The following is a 25,009-nucleotide window of genomic DNA, read 5'->3' on the forward strand; positions in this document are numbered from 1 at the left end:
TGTATGTCCTTGGCTAATTCTTAGATATTCCAATGACTAAGCTCTTTATGTCAAGTAGTGATCCAAGATTGCTCTTGTTCATGCTAAGAGAGCTTCCACAGCACTGTGTCTTCCAGTGGCTCCTGTTCAGTGGCAGCTTGAGTAGAGCTCTTTCTGCTCTGATTCTGATTCTAATTGTTCCATGTGTTAGGACTGCCATCTCTTACATCCCCCATTTTGCATATGCCTCGAATTACAACCAGAACACGAAAGAGCTGTTTTTTCTTCTTTTAAGCTAAAAATTTAACTTTAATAATCTGTGAATTCACTCTTCTTTCAAAAATACTTATTGTTTATTTTTGAGATTGTAATTTAAGATTTCTCCCTTCCTTTTCCTCACTCCAGACCCTCCCAAATCCTCTTCCCTGCTCTCCTTCAAATTCATGGCTTGTTTTCTCATTAATTGTTTTTGCAAAAATATATATGTATTTTTAATACATGTATTCACAAATATAACCTACTGAGTCCATACAATGTTACTTCTATGTATATTTTAACAGCACACTGTGATTTTTAGGTGTCTGGCTGTAAGCCGGTAGTCCACTGCGTCTAAATTCTGATCTTATACTGTCTCCTGAACAGTATTGTTCTCTTCAGTCTAAAGACAATGGTCTTCTTACTCCTTTCTACACCTAAGCCGCCATGATAATTGTCCTTAACTAAAGGATACAGTACACACACACACACACACACACACACACACACACACACACACACAGGGGAGAATCAATGTTTTAAGATAGAAGAGTAGCTATGTGTAGCAGAATGGATGGAATACAATACAGATAAGAGAACTGTACTTCCGCCCCATCAAACCGTTTCCCTCGCAGTTTGTATTAATCTTCCCTTGTGTGCCGCTCTCTGACACATGTATTTTTCTGTGACCATCTACCTTTCTCTTTCAAGTTTGTTTTTCTTTTCTCTTGTCTTGTCTGCTCTTTCCACCTGTACCATTTCCTCCCTCCTAAGATACAACAGAGATGTAAATACTGTTTCATTTATTCAAAACGAACCTGTAACATCTGTAGCTTGCAATGCCACGCTGCTCTTAGTGGAGTAGTTATACATCAGTAATTCTTGGTAATAAAAATATTTCTTTTCTGATGTTACCAGCACTGTTTTTTATTTCCTTAAATATTTTCACTACCTACAATACCTATACATAAAAATTTATATAACTTCGTTCTTTAAATTCTGTGCCAGACAGTGGCTTTACTATAGTTTAAATGACATTTATATTAACTTATATTCATTTAATACGTCTCTGTCTTATCAGACTCAGAAGGCTTGACTGCACAGATCATCATCGATGCCAATGATGGTGCCCAAGGTGTAATTGAATGGCAGCGTAGCAGGTAAGCCCTGGGCTGTGTAAGCTCCTTTCTTAATTCTGGATTCTTCACAATTACCAAACAAGTTATGAGAGAAAAATGAGTCTATTCTCTTTATTCCAGATTTGAAGTGAATGAAACCCATGGCATTGTAACATTGGTAGCCCAGAGGAGCAGAGAGGCCCTTGGCCAGGTTTCCTTGTTTATGTATGCCCAGAATCTAGAGGCTCAGATGGGGCTGGATTACATTTGCACTCCACAGGTAGGGCTCTGCATAATTGATGATGGTCATTTACAATCACTGTTCTTCAAGAATTGTAGTGATGTAGGTGCATGAATAAATTAATCTTAATAACTACTGTGTAGGCTACTCCACAGTGAGACAAGGCATAAGATCTCTATTCTATATAGTTCTCTCTGCTGTAGTAAGTAGTTGAATTAAGCTTTAATTCTGTTCTAAATGTCACTCCAAGTTCACTATATTTTGCAGTATTTAATTCTGAAGAATACCAGATCATATATTAAAAATGTTAATTATTAGACTTTCCCAGAGTGTATCAGATGCTTCTGTAAATGTTCGCTCCACTCTTTCTTTGTTTTAATTTACTAAGACACTTCAAGCCCTTGAAATATCCTTTAAAAATCTTTGTCTTTTTATCGCCTTTGTTCCTTAACCAAATGCTTGCTTTCTTCTATTCTGTAACTTTCACTTGAAATATTTTCAATTTACATTTAAACAAAGAGAGCATATAAAATTGCGTGCGTGCGTGCGTGCGTGCGTGCGTGTGTGTGTGTGTGTGTGTGTGTGTGTTTGCATGTGTGTGCTTGCACACTCGTGCCAGAAGATGGTATCCGATATCTGGAGCTAGAGTTTCAGGAATTTACAAGCTGCATGATGAAGGTTCTGAGACCCCACTTGTGTCCCCTGAAAGAACAGCAAAAACATTTAACTGCTGAGCCATCTCGCCAGCCCCTAAAATAGCTCATTCTCCACACTAACAGTTATATGGCATTGCTTTCTGAACATCTTATGAAAACTCAGAATGAATTCATGTATGTGGTCTTTTCTTTTATCTTTTTGATTAGATTCTTCATTTTGCTGATGGAGAAAGGTATAAACATGTGGATGTTGTGATTCTGGACGATGATATTCCAGAAGGAGATGAAAAATTTCAGTTGATACTGACAAATCCTTCTCCTGGACTAGAGCTGGGGAAAAATACAATAGGTAATTAATTATCCATTTCCCACAGTCTCCTTTTCCCGTCCTGGCTTCTGCAGTGTGGAGGCAGATGGGATGAGCCTTCTCCTAGTCTCATAAGAAAAGCCTTCCAAGTTCTGCATTCAGAAGTTCTCGTGTTAGTGATAACGAGTGGACCCTGTGTGTTTGTGTATATGAAGACAGCAAGGTCAGAGTAGGTTGATATTAAAAGTAATATTAAATGACTTTCTCAATTACTGCAGTTTTATTTAACGTGTAAAAGTCTTTCTGTAAGAATCTGAGCTCTGCTCTGGTTTTGTGTTTAGCTATGAGAAGAATGATGACCATGGTCCTTCCAGTGTTCCTTAGTGCTGTGAGATTTATGCACAGAGTAGGAGGTGCTGAAGTCTCAGACCATGGTGAGAGCTTTGGTTCTCTGGCTGGAATGGTTTCCTATTGTTTCTAAGATCACCCAGTCTCACTGTGGGTTAGGCACTATGATGACTACTCAACAAAGGGAACAGTAATGAGAGAGAAAACCAAACCTCATGGATATACAGAATTTTGCATAAGAAAACCCATTTATCTGTATACTTGCTATAATTTTTTATTCTTTGAGAATTTCACACACATTTACAATGAAGTATGATTGTATTCACCCACATTTCCCCCTCCACTTCACCTTGGATCCCATCTCCTCCAACATGTCTTGCTCCCAACTTCCTGTTATCACCTTCTTTTTCTTCCTCCTCCTTCCTGTCATCATTGTCCTTTTCCTCCTCCTCTTCCTCCTTCTCTTCCTTTTGATAATCTAACAAGTCCAATAGTGCCATCAATATGTACATGGGTGTGGGGCTAGCCACCGAACATGGGACTAAACTACTAGTGGCTAAACCCACAGAGGAGACCGATTCTCTCCCCTGACATCTAGTGATTGCCAATAGCTCCTCTGGAAATGGTGGACACCCTAGCATCTGTGACAGAATTTTGTCTGGCTTGATTTTGAAAGAATCTTGTACAGGTAACCCTAGTTTCTGTAAGTCAATAGGTGCAACAGCCTTGGCATGTTCTGAAGACATTTCACAGAACTTCTCCCATAGGCTCTTACATTCTTTCTGCCTCCTCACTTAATGATGTTTCCTGAGCCTTGGCAGGTGGGGAGGGGAGGGAACTTTGATAAAGAGATCACATTCAGGGCTGAGCACTCACAGCCTTGGGAGAACTTTTAACAGTTACTTCTACATAGGGAGGTAGTTCATTTGGTGCTGTGTTTGCCTAGCATGTCCAAGTCCTGGGTGTGATTCCCCAATATCATATATACTGTGCATGCTGATACAGGCCTGTAATCCCAATTCTCAGGGGGTAGGGGCAGGAAGATTATAAGTTCAAGGCCATCCTTAGCTTACATATGGAGTGCAAGGCCAGCCTGAGCTTCATGAGACTGTTTTTGAAAAACAGTGTAAGTAGCTGGGACAGAAGCTCTGTGGAGGAACATGCTTAACAGTTGAGAGGCCTATTACCCATGGTCAGGGTCTGAACTGGATTTTTCCAGGGTCCTGGCCTCTTATTCAAGAATTAAATAGAGTCACACATATTGCAAAGTAGCAAGGAAGCTTCATTCAAAAACAAAGTCATAGAACAGATCAGAATACAGTGTTAAGATTGACTCAGGTTACGTGAGGGTATTCGCAGTTCTGGTTTCTGTTGGAGCTTCTGTTTATGGGGTTTAGAGAAGGGAGAGTTTGGTTCCTAAGGGGCATAGTGAGTGTAGCTCTCCTTTACTAACAGATTAAGTCAGGCAATCCATTCTCTACTGTGTATATCCCTTCTCATAATGCATCTGGTTTCTATCATATTTATGCCAATTTATACATAGACATATGATAATAAATAGGGGATTCCCTGAAAGTTCACTTCAGGGCATAACTTATTGTACATGTACCCAAGATCAGTTTAGGCTAGACTGGCACACTGCCCTTAGTTCACAGACTGTATTCCACAATGTGTTTGAATAGAAACAGGATATTGTGGACAGATTTCTAAGGGGTATAACTTGTTTTCATTGCATAAAGCAGGTGGGCTTCCTAAGAAGCAAACAATTTTCTAGGTGCATTGTTCATAGTTGGGTGTATGGGTACAAAGCTCAAGACTACTAGAGTCCCAGGTTGCTAGGCTATTCCTTAAGCTTGCCTCAGACCTTAAGTTTAATCCTCAGTGCCCTCCCCACAAAGGTCACTTCAGCTCCCTCAGATGATAGATAACTCAGTGTGCTTGAAGAACCAAGTGGAGACTGAATCTCTAACCTGCTTTAGTCAATGGTAACTTCTGAGTTCATAAATTACTACTCTTGATGTAAAAAAATTTATTTATTGAAAAACGTTGAAAGAGTTTGTGTGTCCAAGACATGGTTTTAAATTTATTGCTACATTTACAGATATTATTTCCAAGTCCCCAGAAACTATTTTTTTTCTTTAAGGATGTGGCTTTTGTTCCACATTAAGAAAGCACAAGTCTGGGATGAAATGCTTTTCTTGTTGAGAAGAACAAGTGTAAGGGATTGTAGGAATAGACACCATGTCTTTGCTTAGAGTCATTTATGCATATTCAATGGAAGCTTAATTAAGATGGATTTCAACAAAGAAAATTCATAGGTTTACTTAACCACAGGGATCAGAGGCGTATGGCTTTAGGTGAGGTTGGTTCTAATTACCGCTTTCAGGCCCCTGCCCTTCTTTCTTTTCTCCTTGCTGTTGGAATATTGGCCTCAGCCCAAGAGCACTGTTTGTTATTGTTGCAAGATGCTGCTCAGCATCATTCTTCAACAGCCATGCACATAACAAGAAAGAACACATTCAGGCCCTAGAGTTCCTAAAACAGCTTGAGAGAACTCTGGCCAGAATTACATAGGTTCTGTCTTACTTTGCCTTCTGTCACTGTGTTAAAACACCACGACCACAAGCAACTTGGGGAGGAAAGGGTTTATTTGAGCTTTCAGTTGTAGTTCATTATGAGGGGAAGTCAGGGCAAGAACTCAAAGAAGAGACCTGGAGCCGGTAACTGCAGCAGAGGCCAGGGAGGGATGCTGTATACTGCCTTGCTCCTGCGACTGCTTAGCTTGCTTTCTTATTCAACTCAGGACCATCTGCTCCTGGGTGGCACTGCCCACAGCAGCCTGAGCCCTCTCACATCATTCATTAATTCAGGAAGTGCCCCACAGGCTTTCCTATGAGCACAGTCCATGGAGGCGTTCTCTCAATTGAAGTTCCTTCTTTCTGGATGACACTGGCTTGTGTCAGATAACAAAGATCTGACCACAACAGGTTCCATGTCTACTATTGTGAGCAGAAGGAAGTGACATTGCTGGACACTGTCTGGCTTACTTTAGGCTTTAAATCCCAATTTTTAAATATTAATATTTCTGTAAACACTAAGTCTTTTGATAATGGGTAATTTATTAAGCAAAGCCCACTTCATTGACCATTAAAGTATTTCTAATCTTTCATAAAATATTAATAAATTCTTTGCATATAAATATTTTTGTACTGTTTGAGAATTGAACCCAAGTCCGTCACAACATTATAGACAAGTGGTTTACTACTTAGCTGCATCCCCAGGACTCCTTTAACTTTATATTTTAAAATTGAATCTCATTAGGTTGCCTGGACTGGCTTTGAACGCACTTTGTAGTTTAGGATTGCTTTGGACTGAAAATCCTCCTGCCTTAACATCCTGTATATCTAGGATTGTGGGCTTCAACCATCAGACTAACTATAAATGTTTGCATTTGTAGACAATGAGTATTCTGCATTGAGCATAATGGGTACTGTGTGCAAAGACATGCTCTCCAACAAAGACTGTTTTTTTCTTTATATCTTGGCCAGTAATTCCTTCACTCATTAAAGTTTTTCACTAATTCCAGTGAAATGTGGTTTGTGGCGTTCTTTAATATTTTTCTACATTTTTCTTTTATTAGTGGGTTTGACACTGTCTGCTCTTTCTTTGTGTGGTTTTGTTTTGTGCATTTCCATTTACTTTATTTTGTTATATTTAGGAATATTCTTCTGTTTGGAATCCAATGTTTCAGTTGTTTTGGGGGAGCACAGTGAACTTATTGATGGTATATGCGAGAATGGGGCTCTAAAGCTTTTACACTCCGTCTGGGGCTCTGGGATGGAAACTGGGAGGGGAGATGCTCAGTGTTTTGGGAGCTAAGTTGAGGCAGAGACTTCTTAGGAGCTGAAGGCCTCTATCTTCCCTTCCTGTTCTTGCTGGGGTGGCTGATCCAGGGCTCCATGCTCTTTGGAAGCTATATTGACTATAAGGTCTACCACCATATTACTGGATCCAAATTCATGGTTACTGCAGTAAATGGAGCTTGTCGGAGTGTCATTGGAGGCAAAGCTACCGCAATTAAAATCAGAAGACCAAGTGTCACTGTTAAGGCTGCAGGAGACAACCTGAGCCTCAGTGTAGCCCAGGATGACCACTGCGGGTCCTGTTGCACTTGTTATATCACGTTACTGATGTCATTGTATCTGGCAGCTTTCTCTAGGCTGTGGTCACGTTTACAACACACACACTGAGGGTAGGAACACGGAAAGCCATTCCAGTGAATATCCATTCAGCTGTGCAGTGTCCTTACCTATGTCCCAGTGGTTTCAGGGATAGTATCGTGGGCCCCCCTACAGCCATGATACTACAGTTTTCCTGAGATGCCAACCACAGTATTTTGGGTGGCCGTGATGGAATTGACTGTGGTCCTGAGTCCCTCCATAGTGCTGAAGTGGTCATGGAAAGGGATAGAGGTACGGGTCTAAGCACTTGGTGGTAAGGGGGCATTGCTATCATCTTGTGTAAACTTTCATATTTCTCGTGGCCATGTCCATCGCAAACATGTGGACTCAGCAGGAGGACAAAGGTGGGACCCAGCCTTCTCTGTGGTTGTGAAGACACCAATAGATTCTACTACACATTCAGCATGAATATCACCCTGTTTGATACTGATGGGATCTTGGCTCCTGCAAGATGGAGACGGCCTTAAGTGACAAAGGTTTCCTGTTCTCAGCTTTGACTGTGAAACATGGTTTTGGTGGAATCATACTGGAACATGTAGATCATGTAGTTGAGGTCAATGCAAGGGTCATCAATGGCAATACTATTCACTTTGCTAGACTGGAAGGCAGGCCCGGTAACCAGGGAGACAGATGCCAAATCCACTCACTCCAGCCTTCACCATCTTGTCTCCCGGATGAGGCTGGTGCTGCCTGAGAAGGTGCAGCTGCACTGGAGTTGGGATGAGCAGATAGGCTCAATTATTAGTCATTTTGTAAATGATCATCTGAGACTGTCCTTTTATGTTTTAAATTTATTATAGTGTCTTTTATTATACAGTTTTTAAAATATCAGTATTTTTGTTATTCTTTTGAATTCTATTTGCTTTCTCCTAAAACAATGTGAATCATTTCACTATATTTTTATGAAATTTGTATAATTTTGATTTGTACATGGTTATTTTTAACATGAAGGAAATTATTTGTTGATGATTATACGTGAGATACAAATATGAATCATTTTTCTTCTAAAATATATAAGATACTAACATTATTTATAAAGATGGACTTTCATTGGCTATTTATTTATTTATTTATCTTACATCCCAACTGCATTTCCCCCTCCTCTACTTCCCTCCCTCTATACACTCCTCCTCTGTTTCTGTTCAGAAAGGGGCAGGCCTCTCAGGGGTATCAACAAAGCATGGCATATCAAGTTGCAATAAGACTAAACGCCTCCCCTTGAATTAAGGCTGGAAAAAGCAATCCAGTGTGAGGAATAGGTTCCCAAGAGCTAGCCAAACCATTAGGGACAGCCCCTGCTCCCATTGTTAGGAGTCCCATATGTGGACCAAGCTACACAATTGTCACATATATGTAGAGGGCCTGGGTTGGTCCCATGCAGACCTCCTTGGTTGTTAGTTTAGACTCTGTTAGTTCCTATGAGCCAGGTTAGTTGTTTTTGTGGGTTGTCTTGTGATGTCCTTGACCCTTCTGGCTCCTACCATCCTTTCTCCCTCTCTTCAGAAGGATTCCCCAAGCACAACCTAATGTTTGGCTGTGAGTCTCTGCATCTGTTTCCATCAGTTACAGGATGAAAGATCTCTGATGACAATTGGGGTAGTCACCAATCTGATCACAGGAAGGGCCAGTTCAGCCTACATATCCATTATTGTTAGGAGTCTTAGTTTGGGTTATCTTTGTAGATTTGTGAGAGTTTCCCTTGCATCCCATTTCTACCTGATCTTGAAATGCCTCCCCACCTTCCAGTCAACCTTTCAGTATTCTCTCCCTCCATCCACTTCCCAACCTGATCCCTCAAGTTCTCATCCCCACCTGGCCCCAGTCCACCCAGGAGATCTCTTCTATTTCCCCTTCGTAGGTAAACCCATGCATCCCTGTGACCCCTTGTGCCCTCCTTGTTACCTAGCTTCTCTGGGTCTATGGATTGTAGCATGGTTATCCTTTAGTTTGCAGCTAACATCCATTTATGAGGGAGTACACGCCATGTGTGTCTTTCTCCATCTGAGTCACCTCACTAGGCATGAGTTCTTCCTAGTTCCATCAGTTTGGCTGCAAATTTCATGATGTCATAAACAGCAGAGTAACACGCCTTTTTGTAAATGCACCACATTTTCTTTATCCATTTTTCAGTTGCGGGACATCTAGATTGTTTTCAGTTTCTGGCTATTATGAGTAAAGGTGCTTTGAACATAGTTGAGCAAGTGTCCTTGTGGTGTGATTGAGTATCCTTTTGGTACATGCCCAAGAGTGGTATAGCTGGGTCCTGAGGTAGACCAATTCCCATTATTTTTAAGAAACTGCCATATTAATTTCCAAAGTGGCTGTATAAGTTTGCACTCCCACCAGCTATGGAGGAGTGTTCCCCTTGTTCCACTTCCTCGCTAGCATGAGCTGTCATTTGTGTTTTTGATCTTAGCCATTCTGACAGGTGTAAGATGGAATCTCAGAGTCGTTTTGATTTGCATTTCTCTGATGGCTAAGGATGTTGAACATTTCTTTAGGTTTTTCTCTGCCATTTGAGATTCTTTTGTTGAGAATTCTCTATTTAGGTCTGTACTCCATTTTTAAATTGGATTATTTGGGTTTTTGATGTCTAGTTTCTTGAGTTCTTTATATATTTTGGAGATCAGCCCTCTGTTGCATATGAGGTTGGTAAACATCTTTTTCCATTCTGTATGCTACTTTTTTTTTCCTTTTGACAGTGTCCTTTGTCTTACAGAAGCTTTTCAGTTTCATGAGATCTCATTTATTGATTGTTGATCTTAGTGTCTGTGCTACTGGTGTTCTATTCAGGAAATTGTCTCCTGCGCCAATGCATTCAAAACTATTTCCCACTTTCTCTTCTATCAGGTTCAGTGTAACTATATTGATGTTGAAGTCTTTTATCCACTTGGACTTATGTTTTGTGCACGGTGACAGATATGGATCTATTTGCATTCTTCTACCTGCTGACATCTAGTTATGCCAGCACCATTTGATGAAGATATTTTTTTCCATTGTATAGTTTTGGCTTTTTTGTCAAATCAGGTGTCCATAGATATGTGGGTTTATGTCTGGATCTTTGATTCGAGTCCATTGATCCACCTGTCTGTTTTTATGCCAACACCATGCTGTTTTTATTACTATCGCTGTGTATTAGAGTTTGAGATCAGGGATGGTGATACCTCTGGAAGTTCTTTTATTGTACAGGATTGTTTTAGCCATCCTGGGTATTTTGTTTTTCCATATGAGGTTGAGTATTGTTCTTTCAAGGTCTGTAAAGAATTGTGTTGGAATTTTAATGGGGATTTCATTGAATCTGTAGATTGCTTATGGTAAGATGGTCATTTTTATTATGTTAATCATACAGATCCATGAACATGGGAGATCTTCTGATAATCTTCAAAAACTTGAAGTTCTTGTCATATAGGTCTTTCACTTGCTTTGTTAGAGTTACACCAAGATATTTTACATTGTTTGTGGCTATTGTGAAGGGTGTTGTTTCCCTGATTTCTTTCTTAGCCAGTTTGTCCTCTGTATATAGGAAGTCTACTGCCTTTTTTTTTTTTGAGTTAATTTTATATCCAGCTACTTCACTAAAGGTGTTTATCAGCTGTAGGGGTTCCTTGGTAGAATTTTTGGGGTTGCTTATGCAACTATCATGTCATTTACAAATAGCAATACTTTGATGTCTCCTTTCCAATTTGTACCTCTTGATCTCCCTTTGTTGTCTTATTGCTCTGGCTAGAACTCCAAGTACCGTATTGAATAGATATGGAGAGAGTGGACAGCCTTGTCTTTTTTTCTCATTTTAGTGGAATTGCTTTGAGTTTTTCTCCATTTAATTTGATGCTGGCAATTGACTTGCTGTATATTTCTTTTATTATGTTTAGGTATGTCCCTTGTATCTCTGATCTCTCCAAGACTTTTATCATGAAGGGGTGTTGAATTTTGTCAAAGGTTTTTTCAGCATCTAACAAAATGATCATTGTTTTTTCTTTCAGTTTGTTTATGTGGTGGATTACATTGACAGACTTTCGTATGTTGAACCATCCCTGCATCTCTGGGATGAAGCCCACTTGATCATAGTGGATGATCTTTTTGATATTTTCTTGGGTTCCATTTGCTAGTATTTTTGTTGTGCCCAGAGTCTGGACCCCTAAAGACCATCAAGAGACCGAATTTGATGCAAAAGCAAAGAGTCTTTTTATTGTGAGTTAACTTGGGCCTCTCATCTGACGCAGCAGCAGAGCAGGAGAGACCCCAAGTGTCAATGGGCAGGGTTTTTATGGGGGATATGTCAAGGGAGGTGCTTGGGGTCGACAGACTACATAGGGACAAACTCAGGATTGGTTTATGTGAGTGGCAATCATATCAGTAACTTTTAATTGGCTAGGGTTAGTTGGGGTTACAGTTATCATTTTTGGGCAGGCCTGGACAAGTCCCAGGCTTTGTCCTTGAGCTGCTGTGGAGGCTTGCTGACCTAGCACGTACTGACTGTGGGAGCTGGCTCAGTGGCCCAGGCTTGGTGTGTCCTATCTTGGTGTGTCCCTGCTGACAGGGGCATCAGTGATTAATTGTCTTTTGTTCATGGCTTTCCCAGAAACTGCTTGCTCAGTTTCAGGAAACTAAAATTGAGGCTTGATCTCTAAGAGAAGACTGAGCAGCTTTTTATGGCATCTCCTTGGTCTTTTCATTTTATGGAGTATTTTTGCATCAATGTTCATGAGGGAAATTGGTCTGTAATTTTCTTCCTTTGTTGAGTCTCTATATGGTATGGATATCAGAGTAACTGTGGCCTCATAAAAAGAATTTGGTAATATTCCCTCTATTTCTATTTTGTGGAATAACTTGAAGAATATTGGTATTAGTTCTTCTTTGAAAATCTGGTAGAATTCTGCACTGAAACCATCTTTCCCTGGACTGTTTTTCATTGGGAGACTTAATGACTGTCTCTATTTCCTTATGGGTTATCAGTCCATTTAAATTGTTTATCTCATCTTGATTTAATTTTGGTATGTGGTATCTATCAAGAAATTTGTCCATTTCCTTTTGATTTTTCATTTTATGGGGTACAGGTTTTTTGAAGTTTGACCTGATTATTATCTGTATTTCCCTGGAGTCTGTTGTTATGTTCCTCTTTCTCTTCTGATTTTGGATACTTCCTGTCTGCCGTTTAGTTAGTTTGGATAAGGGTTTGTCTATCTTGTTGATTTTCTCAAAGAACCAACTCTTTGTTTCATTGACTCTGTATTCTCTTTGTTTCTGTTTTATTGATTTCAGCCCTCAGCTTGATTATCACTCTCTTCTACCCCTCTCGGGCTGGTTTGCTTCTTTTTGCTCTAGGTCTTTCAGGTGTGCTGTTAAGTCACTACTAGAGATTTCTCCACATTCTTTGTACAGGCCCTTAGTGCTATGACCTTTCCTCTTAGCACTGCGTTCATAGTGTCCCATAAGTTTAGGTATGTTATGCATTCATTTTGATTGAATTCCTGGAAGTCTTTAATTTCTTTCTTTATTTCTTCCTTGACCCAGTGATAATTTTGAGAGCTACTTCAAGGAACCTGAGAGAGGGTCAAGGGGAGACAAGGTGGCCACAGTCGACATTTTGTGATTTTCTTTGTGTGCATATTTCTTATATTTTCCCATTAATTTCTGTTAATTTTCTATTTTGAATGAGATCCCTTTACTGTTATATTTTCAAACAATGACAACTGATATATAAAGATATTATGATGATGCTTAAGTCTGTATGTCTTGGCTGACAAGATGGCTCAGTCGGTAAAGGTGTTTGCCACCAAGCTTGATGACCCGAGTTTGATCTCTGGGACCCACATGGTGGATTCCCACAAGTTGTCCTCTGACTTCCACATATTCGCACAATGTGACATATGCTGTCCCTACCTAATGAATGGATATGAAAATGAGTGTAAGAATGGTAAACATCTTGAAGCTGACTTCTTGGCTTGTATCACAGTTCTCTTCCCTTCTAGCTTTTGAACTTCTATGGAATACCTGTATACATTCTGTCACAGGTGCTGTAACATGGGAATACTAAAAGGTGCTCCCTTGTGGCTATGGTGAGAACTGAGTTAGTAATGATTAAACAGTCAGCTGTGAGCATACTGTCTTTAGGATTTCTAACACATTCAGTTACTGCTTGAATATTTTTGTCTTAACAGCTTTGATTACTATCCTTGCAAATGACGATGGCCCTGGAGTTCTGTCCTTTAACAACAGTGCGCACATTTTCCTCAGAGAACCAACATCTCTCCACATGCAAGAGATTGTCGCAGTGTTAACTGTCATTCGGGAGCCTGCACAAGGTCTGTTTGGAACAGTGGCAGTTCAGTTTGTTGTGACAGAAGTCAACTCTTCAACACAGTCTAAGGATCTGATTCCTTCCAAAGGCTTTGTTGTTCTAGAGGAAGGTGTTCGAGCCAAGGTAGAGTATGAACCTTTAATTTTGTTAATGAGAACTAAGATTATCTTTAGTATTTAAAAATATTTTTTTTCTCAGAAATGTGCCATAAGTTCTCAAGAAGCAAAGCAAAGCAAAGCAAAGCAAAGCCCTTCTTAAATGAGATAGACAGTGGCACTAGTGTGAGGGGCTAGTGTCACCGTGTTAGAAAGTGCACTCACATGGCAAGTGGGAAAACGGTTAATATGGTCGAGGAATGTGCAAGAAAAAAAATGTGTGGTTCACATTTTAAAATTTAAGCCCATTTGAATGGCAGTCTTCCTTTATATTGTCTGTAAGAACATAAGCTAAAGCAACTTCCATCCTTGTCTGTCGGCCACGTTCTAGCTGAACAAACAGAACTGCTCGCTTTCAACTGCAGCTACTAGAACAGGAACAGTTGAGTTGAGAAAGGCTGGACTTGAGATCAGTTATGAGTGCCATCTGTACTCAAAACCAAAATGGAACAAAAGCCAGGGACCTTCCTCCCTTCCTCTTCTGTATGCTAACTTTTTGTTTTGAGTACTCAGGTTTATTAAAAACTTCTTCTTCAGATTTATTTATTTATTTATTTATTTTATTTTTTTTTTGGTTTTTCGAGACAGGGTTTCTCTGTGTAGCTTTGCGCCTGTCCTGGAACTCACTTGGTAGCCCAGGCTGGCCTCGAACTCACAGAGATCCGCCTGGCTCTACCTCCCGAGTGCTGGGATTAAAGGCGTGCGCCACCACCGCCCGGCTCCAGATTTATTTTTACGTGTATGTGTCTTTGCCCATATACACGTGTGTATATCACACGTGTGCCTGCTGCCTGTGGAGATCGGAAGGGAAGGAGTTGGATCCTTTGGAAACAGAGTTACAAATGGTTGTGAGCTTCCACGTGGGTGCTGGGAATTGAACCCAGATCCTCTGGAAGAGCAGCCAGTGCTCTTAATCGCTTCCTCCATCTCTCCAGCCTCTCAACTTGGTTTTTTAGGTACAGTTAAACATATTTGGTCACACTAACTTGTGCGTTTTAGACCCGAATATAACACTAAATGAGCATACTTACAGTAATTGAACATGAGAGTTCATGTAGTAACTGAGGAATCTCCTGTTTTTCATGGTGTATGTTGGACCCAGGGCCCTGTGAATGCTGGCAAGGTCAGCTACAGCCTCAGTCCTCTTGTGTTCCTGTAAACTTCAGCATGTTTTCCAAGTTCAGTATTTTTATATTCTTGAAAATCTAAAACAAAGTTTAATTGATTTGTTTAAAGATCCACCCCAATTTTGAAATGATATAAAAGTTTAAAGCGTAAGTGCTTTGTGAATTTGCTATTACTTTATTCATATTTTTCTTCTTTTAAAAAGTATTCTTTTATATTTTAAATTATTAATTTTCTTAAACCTCCTTTTTTAAGTAGTTTAAGATACTTGGATATATTCACTAGGAATATTAATTGTTAGAACAAATTAAATAAATTGTGAACAAACTTAACTGCTTCCCACATTTTAATTTTAAAATGTAACCTGTATGGCATTAAGTCCTTAAGCATGTAGATAAATGGCTTTAAAGATATATGTGTGCACATGTAACCACCACCCAGAGTAAGACATTTAAATCACTGCCATCCAGAGGCCTCCCTTTTGTCCTTTGCCCTTTCTAGAGAATGCAACTTTCTAACTTTTCAAATTAAGAGTCCTCTTGCAGGGTTGGGGATTTTGCTTAGTGGTAGAGCACTTGCCTAGCAAGCTCAAGGCCCTGGGTTCGGTCCTCAGCTCTGGAAAAAAAAAAAAAAGAGTCCTCTTGCTGAGTCCTTGGCTCTGTGTAGATGGGATGGTGCAGTGGTTAGGCTTTTATGTTGATATCTTTCACAGGGCATCCAGGGAACACATGACTGCTCCCTATCAGTAGGTGGTTCTTTCCCATTTCTGTGCTGAGACCACGGCTCTTTTGTTCTGCTGATGGCGAGAACAAATTGGTTCTAGTGTGTACCCACTCTGCCTTGCTTCTAGTCATTTACAGATTGGGATGAGGTTAATAGAATTATGTAGCCTGGATGGGACAAAAATGTCACAGAAATCAGCACATGAATTTAACATTGTAATCAGTTCTTGTTGTTTTGTTTTGAAAACTGAAAAAAAAAGATTTATTTTTATTTAAAAATCATATGTATGTGTTGGTCTATATGTGTCTGGGCACTTGAGTGCAGGTGCCCATGGAGGCCAGAAGAGGGCGTCTGATCTTCTGGGGTTAGGGTTACAGGCAGTTGTGGGCTGCCTGATGTGGGTGCTGGGACTAAGTTTGGGTTCTCAGGAATAGCAGCAGCAACTCTTAACCGTGGAGCCATCTCTCCATCTCCATTGAGTGATATTGCCATCAACTCTTACTTTTTAGACACTTTAGGGTAGCAGATCACATGGTTAAAATCCCCGCGATAGTATCTTGAAACAAATGTAGCCATCACATGATGTGAATCAAATGTAAACAGAAGTCATGTTTCAAAAATATGCTGTAAAAATGTTTAGTAAATTTCTCCACGTGTGTTTCAAAAAGGATCATATTCTATTAACTTTATTTTTCATTTTGTTTTCAGGCCCTGCATATCTCTGCCATATTAGACACAGAACCAGAAATGGATGAGCATTTTGTCTGTACCCTGTTTAATCCAACTGGAGGTGCTCGACTAGGGACCCATGTTCAAACCCTGATAACAATTTTGCAAAACCAGGCCCCTTTGGGACTATTTAGTATTTCTGCCCTTGAAAATAGGTATGATTTATTTATAACACATTAACATTTTGAAACAAAATAGGCAACAGGTTTGAACTGAGGAGATGTAGAAGAAAGCTAATATCTGGTTATTTTTAAAATGTCTGGGAGTGGACAAATATTTTTATATCTTAAATAATTAGGAGCTCTAACTTTATTTATTAATAGGCTAAAATTTCCTACTTCATATATTTCTTATCAGATATTTGAGTTCTGTGTGAAGAGATTTCAGAATGGCAACATTGTTTGACTATATATTGTGATGTGACAGATATTTAATCATTGTTATGATAAGAGTATTGGAGTGTGTCACATTTGTATTTTTTTATTTAATTTTTTTTTCATTTTATGTACCAACCCCTGTTCCCCTCTCTCCCCTTCACCTGCTCCCCCCACATCCCCCCTGTCCCACTCCCATCCCCTCCTCAGGGGGTAAGACTTCCCTTGAGTAGTCAACAAAGGCTGGCATACCAAGCTGAGGCAGGACCAAGCCCCTCCCCACTGCATCATGGCTGAGTCAGGCATCACACCATAGAGAATGGGCTCTAAAAAGCCAGTTCATGTACCCGGGGTTAGTCCTGGTCCCATTGCCCGGGGACCCACAAACACATCAAGCCATGCAACTGTTACCCACATTCAGAGGGCCTAGTATGGTCCCGTGCAGGTTCCCCAGCTGTCAGTCCAGAGCCCATGAGCTCCCACTAGCTGGGGTCAGCTGTCTCTGAGGTTTTTCATATCATGATCCTGACCCCTCCTTGTTCCTAAAATCCCTCCTCTCTCTCTTCAGCTGAACTCCAGGAGCTTGGCCAAGTGCTTGGCTATGGGTCTACATTTGTATTTTTTATTTTAAAAATATCCATAAGTGAATACTTTTGAAAACTGTAGTCTAGTCTCTCCAATGCATAAAATTTGTGGGTCTCATTGGGGTGTACAAACTTACAAGTATATTAAGTAATATTCTGGCAGTGTGATATGTATGTTAAATATTTAGAAATTATCCTTTTTTGCTCTCCAAAATCCATTTGTTTTTCTTTTAGTGCTACCTCTATAGATGTTGAAGAATCCAACAGGAGTGTATACCTCAATGTTTCACGAACGAATGGCCTTGATTTAGCTGTGAGTGTGCAGTGGGAGACAGTGTCTGAGACAGCTTTTGGCATGAGTACGTTTCACTTTATTTCCATGAATTGTATGTTACTGGTCTATTACCCACAGAACAGGTACTTGATTCTCTTATTGCATCCACAATGTTTATTGTGTATTTCAGCTCACAAAGTTTAGAATTTACACATTGCCAGAAATAAAAATCAATTTGCATTGCTGTAGACAGATTTCTAAATGGCCTTATTAAATAAAAACATGGAGCCAAATATAAGGGTGAAAGCCTTAGAGAGATCAGGGAAATATGGAAAGCCGCCAGCCAACCTTACCTCTCCAACTCTGCAGCTTCCAAATAGAGTGACTTCCTGTCTACCCACACCTTTATTGCCTTGCTGTTCTGCCCTATGATTTGCTCTCTGTCTACATCACTTCCTCTTCCTGGCCAGCTCTGTCACTTCATGTCTGTCACCACACTTGGCTCTGTTCCCTACTCTGGCCTTGAACACACAGAGACCCTGCCTGCTAAGTGATAGGATTAAAGGCATGTGCTACTGCTGCCTGACTTCTTTTTTACTTAAAATGGCTTGCTATTTCCTCTGATCTCCAGGCAACCTTTATTTATTAAAGCACAAATAAAATATCACCACATTTCAGCACAAATAAAATATCACCACCCATTGCAAATGATAATAATGCTTTAAAGGGGGAAATTGAAAGTTGTAAAATGTAAGAGAGGGCTGAAGAGATGGCTCGGCAGTTAAAAGTACTTGATTCCCTTCCAGAGGGCCTGAGTTCTGTTCCCAGCCCCCTGTCAGGAGGCTCACAACTGCCTATAACTCCAGATTCAGGGGACCTGACACCCTCTTCTGGCCTCTGCAGGTACCCACACACATGGCATATATTCAAACAGACATGTATATATGCACATAAAATAAAAAATACTAAGTGAGTACTTTCAAGGAGAATCAGTTATAGTTGGTTGTTTTTACTTTTTACTCTTGGGGGCCCTCCATGCAGCTCCCAAACAAATACACAGAGGCTTATTCTTTCTTATGAATGCCCAGCCTTAGCTTGGCTTGTTTCTTGCAAGCCTTTCTTAACTTAAATCATCCCCTCTACCTTTCGCCTCTGGGCTTTTACCTTCATTTCTGTGTATCTTTTCTTTCCTTCTTATTCCATGTCAGGCTATGTGGCTGTGCGGCTGGCCCCTTCTTTTCTTGTTCGTTGATCTTTTCTTCCCAGATTTCTCCTCCTATTTATTCTTTCTTCCTGTCAACCATGTCTATCCCTTTTCCTGCCTTGCTATTGGCCATTCAGCTCTTTATTAGACCAATCAGGTGTTTTAGACAGGTAATGTAACACAGCTTCACAGAGGTAAACAAATGCAACATAAAATAATGTGACACATCTTTGCATCATTAAAAATAAATGTTCCACAGCATAAACAAACGTAAAATAATTATTCCACAACAATCAATGTTTGAACTGAGACTGACTGATGAATGGGGATTGGATGAGAGAACTGGATGGGAGGAAGCTGGAGACAGCAGTGAAAGGCTGTCAAGGCTGGAGACTTGAGTCATGAGCTGATATATAAGGGAAGATATTGAATGGACAGTGAACAGAAGAGAAAGAGGGAATACTGGTCTCGATTAGTTAGGTAGGCCAAATCTTTAAAGAATTTGAAAAATAGTTCTTGGATGCTAATCTTCATCCTAGGTTTAATGAAAAGCCTCTCAGTGACTTAGGTATGAAGAATGGTGTGGTGTGACCATATTTATATTTTATAGATATTGTCCATAGTGTCATGTAAAGAATTGTTTGTACAGAAGAGAAAAAAAGGATGCAGAGTAATGAACAGGAGGCAGCAGGTTAGGTAGCTTAGACCCAGTAATGAACTGAATATCACGGTGAGATGCTGTGGATGACCCAAGTTTCTTGCTTACACAGTTGGGTAGAAGGTCATGCCATCATCTAAGAGAGAGAATTTTGAAAGAGGTATTATTTGAATAAGGGATGTGGACTAAGTGTATTTTGCATTTGAGTTAGAGTTGAGGAGATGTTTCTAGATTAAATGGAAGTTTTGGCACATATGGTGTTGAAGCTCATGAGAATTGAGAGACTAACAAGAGTGTAGTTAGATTGGGGATAAGCATGCAGACCAATCTTTGAAAAGGTGCATATTGTGTGGCTAAGGACATGATAATGACCTAAGAGAGGAGATTTGAAATAACTTGTGAGAAACCCAGTCATGCAGGATTGCTGACAAGGCCAAAGGAGAGTGTTCGAACTGAGGAGAAGCTGTGTGTGCCTCTTCAGGTGGGCATCCAGTAAGATGAGAACCTACCACAGCAACCATTACAGTTACTAATGTGGACCGCACACATGAGCACAGCGAAGGTTATTTGTATAGGGGACAGGGACTGAGTAATTCTTCGAGTGGTAGTAGAGACTTTAACTACATGCAGCTATTTCTGAAAGTCTGGCTGGGAGGATAGGGGTCTAGATAAAATATTGGAACTCAGAGAATTCCTACCTGTGCGGTTGGGAGTGATTGGAACTTACTACAGTGCTGCTGAAGAGGTCCAGGCATCAGAGAAAGACTGAAAATTATGAAGAGAAATGGAAGTAGCAACATTGCCCAGAAGATAGGAAACAACTATATATACATATACGTATATGTTTATATACATATATATACACACAAACATATATATATATATACATACACACACACACACACACACACACACACACACATATATATATATATATATATATATATATACACACACATACATACACATGTCATATATAGGACAGCTATAGAAGACAAAGAAGCTTTGCTTTCCCAATCGGCTTTTCGATGCACTCCTGAGAGTGAACAGTCCCAAGTGGCAGCTGTTTAATCTTTATTCCCATCTTCTTGAGTCCCAGGACTGAAGATTTGTCTGTATGTCACTTCTACTTAGGACTCTTAATGAAAAAGCTGTGAACTTGTTTGAAAGGCTGCAAGATAAGAATGCAATTGGTGCATTTAGGAAAGTCTCTAGTGGATGCTACATACGTTGTGTCTTCTTGAACTAAAAGTGATCTGATCAGTAATTCACCTAAGTTGTTCGTTTTGTTTTTCTTCTTCCATATGTTCCCATAACTAGCTAAAGTTTAAAAATGACTTATTTTGGGAAATAGTCATGACAATACGTGATAGAACTAATATTTTTTTAAATAATAATTCCTCATTAATTAGGGGTTTTCTCTTTTAGTATTTATAAATACAAAATTTTAGGAGATGTATAATATATAGCAATTTGATAAAATCTTGAAGTCAATTGAAGTGAGTCTGCACAGATATTCTGAAGTCTATAAAATAGAAACCGAGAAACCGTTGGATGAGCAGACATTTAAAAATGTGAGATTAAGTTTGATAGTACCATTAGCATGTTTTTATAAGATATATCTATCATTTTTAAATTTCATCTGTCCTTTGACAATCTTTATGGAAGTTGATAGAAGTAATTTTAGCATGTTTCTCTTCAAAACATATATATATATATATATATATATATATATATATACACTCTCTCTCTCTCTCTCTATATATATATATATATATTTTTTTTTTAATTTTTAATACACTTGGAAAAGATTGTAGGAGATAGATCAAAATATCACTAATTTAAAAACATTGGTATTTTTAGATACTCTTTTTAAGCTTCCTAGTGTCTATTCACTTTAACTTACAACACGCACAGGCACAGAGGCACAGAGGCACAGACACACACACACACACACACACACACACACACACACACACCATTATTGCCATCCTCTTTCTAATATGCTCTATAGTTTCACTGTTTAAATAATAATTCAAATGAGATAAGGTTCAGATGTGATTATATACACATACATAATGATTTATTTCATTGTTTTAGGGGGCGTGGATCTTGTCTTTTCTGTATTTCAAAGCTTTTTGGACCAGACAGCATCTGGCTGGTGTTTCTTTACTGTTGAAGATTCAGTTTACGGTGTGATGCTCAGAAAATCATCGTTAGTTGTTTACCGATGGCAAGGGACATTCATTCCAGTTGAGGTAAACATCACTCTTTGCTTTATGGTACACAAACTAAAATGTATGTGAAAAATTTGATATAGCACTAATTACTAATATCATTTGTATTTCCTAGGATTTAAATATAGAAAATCCTGACACTTGTGAGGCCTTTAATGTTGGTGTTTCCCCTTATCTTGTCATTACTCATGGGGGGAAAAATGGAGAAAAGCCTTCTATTAACAGTGTGTACACGGTCACTTCTGGATTCAAATTACTCCTGGTAAATTCTTCCTTTTTCTGTGGATTCTTTACTTAAGTGCAATTCAAATTCATAAGATTAATCAAAATGAAAGAGGATATATGTTCTATGTTAAAATAAAAAAGAACTTTTTTTGCAATTGATACACATAGTAGCAAGTGTCGTAATTCAAGGCTATTTTTGTCTTCAAATGGCACTTAGGAAAGCATACGCTACCAATTAAACACATTCTCAGATCTTCAGCTAGGTACTAATGTGTGTTGTTGCATTCAGTGACTTCCACTGTTAAAGACTTTAAATGTTTATTACTACTCTTTTACAGGTTCAGACAATCATTATTTCAGGAAGTTGTCAAGTACAACATTTCACCTCAGACAGTCAAGATTATTTCATCATTGCAAGTCAAAGAAATGATTCTGAGTTAACTCAGGTGTGAGTCTCTTAAAGTAAAATTCCCCCTCCCCAAACATGCCAATGAGATCTGTTCCCATGTGGCCTATAGGATTTGTTTAACAAAGGCCATGATTTGACGGTGGTGATGTGGAATGACTGGGCATCGTCAGTTTTTGAAGACTAATCTAATAATAGCATGAGCATCTGATTAGAGTCTAATTGGGCTGGGAAACACTGTGGAGAAAGATCACAGCTCAGCAGATGGTATCACTAAAAACTCATGATGGACATTGCCAAGTGGGCATTCAGGATCACATCACCAGTGTCACACTTTTCTAGCACACTCGTCTTGTCATCACGGTGCTTACTTGATGGTTCTTTGTCACTCAGGCTTCTGTACATGCCTGGCACCTCTTCATTTTCAGAGAATGACTCTCCTGCAATGAGATCGGCCAGAAGGGAGCTTACTCCTTTTTATAACACTGGAAATCCAGCCTTATTCTCCCTTCCCATCACAGTGGGGCCATGTCTGTGGAATCCTGTTCTCTCACACCATGCCCTTCTTGCCTTCTTAGACCCTCGCTATTCCCCCATGCTGCCGATTCTCTCTCAAGGAGGTTTTACAGTGGGCACAATGTTCAAGCACCGCCCAGTTTAAAAAGAAAGCCCTCCTCCCTGATATTTCCATTTTCTCTCTGTTATGAAGAAATCTCTCCTTACTGGTCTGAGTTCCATCGTCAACTTGACAGAATCTAGATAAGGCTAGCCTTTGGGTATGACTATGAGAAATTATCTAGATTAGGTCACCTGCGGCAGGAGACCCCCCCTTCCCTTCCAGCAGCACCGTTCTATAGGCTGCGATTCTGCAGGAAATAGAAAAGTGAGAGTGAGTGGTGCATGCGCATTCATCTCTCTCTGTGTCCTGGCTGTGGATACAGTGGGACCCGCTGCCTCCTTTTCCCACTGCCTTGCATTCCCCACTGTGGTGGGTGGTGCCCTAGAACTGTGAGCCCAAATCAACTCCTCCCTCAGGTGCAGGTGCTTTTGTCAGAGTGCTTCACCCTAAAAAAAGGTAAGTAGTTAATAGGACATCTCATGCACACCAATGGTGTCTGGGCTGTTGGTCTTCTGAGATGTGTGTGTCCTCATTGTGACTGCGTATGGCAGTCGGCATACCTCAGACTTGAAACCTCTTTAATGTTCCATGGATCTATGTTCTCTGTCTTTCTCTTTTTCCATCTGTCAGAACCCTTCCTGCCCTTTGCCCCTCCCTTGCCCTCCTCTCCCCTCCTCTGCCTTCCCTTCATCTTCCCTCCCTCCCTATATCCTTCTTCCCTCCCTCCTTCTCTTCCTCTTCCTCCCTACTGCCCCATTCTTCTCAATCACTATTATTTCCCAGAGATATCTTGGAGTTTTCTAGAACTCGGTTTAATTTGTTTTGTTCTTTCTCTGTACTCTCTCTGAGTAATTTTATAAGTCTGTGGTTTGACATACAAGCTGTAGGCCAATGTCTTCCAAATCACATATGAAGCCTTTCTTCTGTACTCTAGATTTCCTTGTCTGTTTCCTTCCATGCCCATTTGCATAGTTTTAAGCGTGTGATACAGAACATTTTGGTCAGAACTTAAATTTTCTCCACGCAGCTCATTTCATTTTTGCTTTAATGTCAGGCAATAGCAGCCTCATAAAGAGGAATCATTCAAGAGTAATTATGGGATATCCCTGCTTCATTATTCCTTCATTTTCTTTTATATCTTGTTACCATTAAGTGCTTTTTATGAATATCTCAATTATATTTAGAATACAGGCACATCTATCCACTTCTTATCCCCTTAAGGCTTCTCTCCATCATTTTACTTATAATCTCCCTAAGGCATCCCCCAATCATTTCTCACTGAGACAGTTAGAACCTATCTCAGCCCATCTCTAGACTTCCCTGATCTTTACAGAGCCAATCTCTGTTGAGAATTTGCAGTTACCTTTTAAACAGCATTGGTTGGTGTTATTTCTCATGTTAAACTGTTCAGCAGCTTTCAATTACACTTAGAAATTTTCCCGTTTTTGATATAGACTGTATGTTATACAGCACTGCCATTGTTCCTCATTTTCCAGGCCAGTGCTGCAGCATGACCATTGTCTTAGTGGAATCATTCATATTTATTCTTCACTGCCTCAGAGACCCACATTGGAACTGTAAATTATGTCATCACCCCAAAGAATATGCCTTACCTTTCTAGTCCCCCATTCCCTTAGCATCCTTTCAAATTGGATTAATCTTTGCCTAGAACAAGACAAACTTTCTTCTTCAGAGCCAACATGTCTGACTTGACTCCCTGAGGACATCTGCTCTCTGTACTTCCCACCCTAATTGTCATGTTTGGTTCTTTCTCAGTGTGCAGTCTCTATTTATTCACTGATTGACAACTTAATTACCTTCTCTAATAATTGCTGGACTCTTAGAAAAAGCCACTGCATCCCTGGCTCCCAGCCTAATGCTTGGCCGAAAGTCCAAACTTTGACTAGTGTTACAACTCTTTGTAAAAAGTGACCAGGGTGTAGAATGAGCAGGTAAATTATGGACTTTCTTTTAAGGTTAACTCTGTGGATACTTATCCTAAAACCTTCCATGTCTTGCTATCATGAAGACAAAATATAGGACTGCTACCATAGGGCGAAGATATCTCTGTATTCTGTTGTTTGAGATGCTGGTGAAGACATCAAGGTGTCAAGGATTTTGTGTTTTAGACTCAGTTCAATTCTCTTCTACTTTTGGATTTCTACTGCCATTGCCTTTCTATATATTTATGCCGATTTCTTCTCAACTAACTTCTCTTTTATTCGTTACGAACACACACACACACACACA

The 25,009-nt window shown here is 39.7% G+C and overlaps 1 protein-coding gene across 1 annotated transcript in view; it reads left to right on the forward strand.

Moving 5' to 3' along the window:
* Adgrv1 (adhesion G protein-coupled receptor V1) overlaps window positions 1-25,009 on the forward strand; it is a 474,255-nt gene that overhangs the window by 93,707 nt on the left and 355,539 nt on the right. Inside the window, exons 41-49 of the mRNA XM_059276309.1 lie at window positions 1,316-1,394; window positions 1,494-1,632; window positions 2,457-2,598; window positions 13,307-13,569; window positions 16,158-16,333; window positions 17,371-17,495; window positions 21,373-21,530; window positions 21,625-21,771; window positions 22,073-22,180. Coding sequence (XP_059132292.1) covers window positions 1,316-1,394; window positions 1,494-1,632; window positions 2,457-2,598; window positions 13,307-13,569; window positions 16,158-16,333; window positions 17,371-17,495; window positions 21,373-21,530; window positions 21,625-21,771; window positions 22,073-22,180 — 1,337 coding nt within the window. The remainder of the gene's footprint in view (window positions 1-1,315; window positions 1,395-1,493; window positions 1,633-2,456; window positions 2,599-13,306; window positions 13,570-16,157; window positions 16,334-17,370; window positions 17,496-21,372; window positions 21,531-21,624; window positions 21,772-22,072; window positions 22,181-25,009) is intronic.

The sequence above is a fragment of the Peromyscus eremicus genome, chromosome 11 (assembly GCF_949786415.1).
Source record: "Peromyscus eremicus chromosome 11, PerEre_H2_v1, whole genome shotgun sequence".
In the NCBI taxonomy this organism is placed as follows: domain Eukaryota; kingdom Metazoa; phylum Chordata; class Mammalia; order Rodentia; family Cricetidae; genus Peromyscus; species Peromyscus eremicus.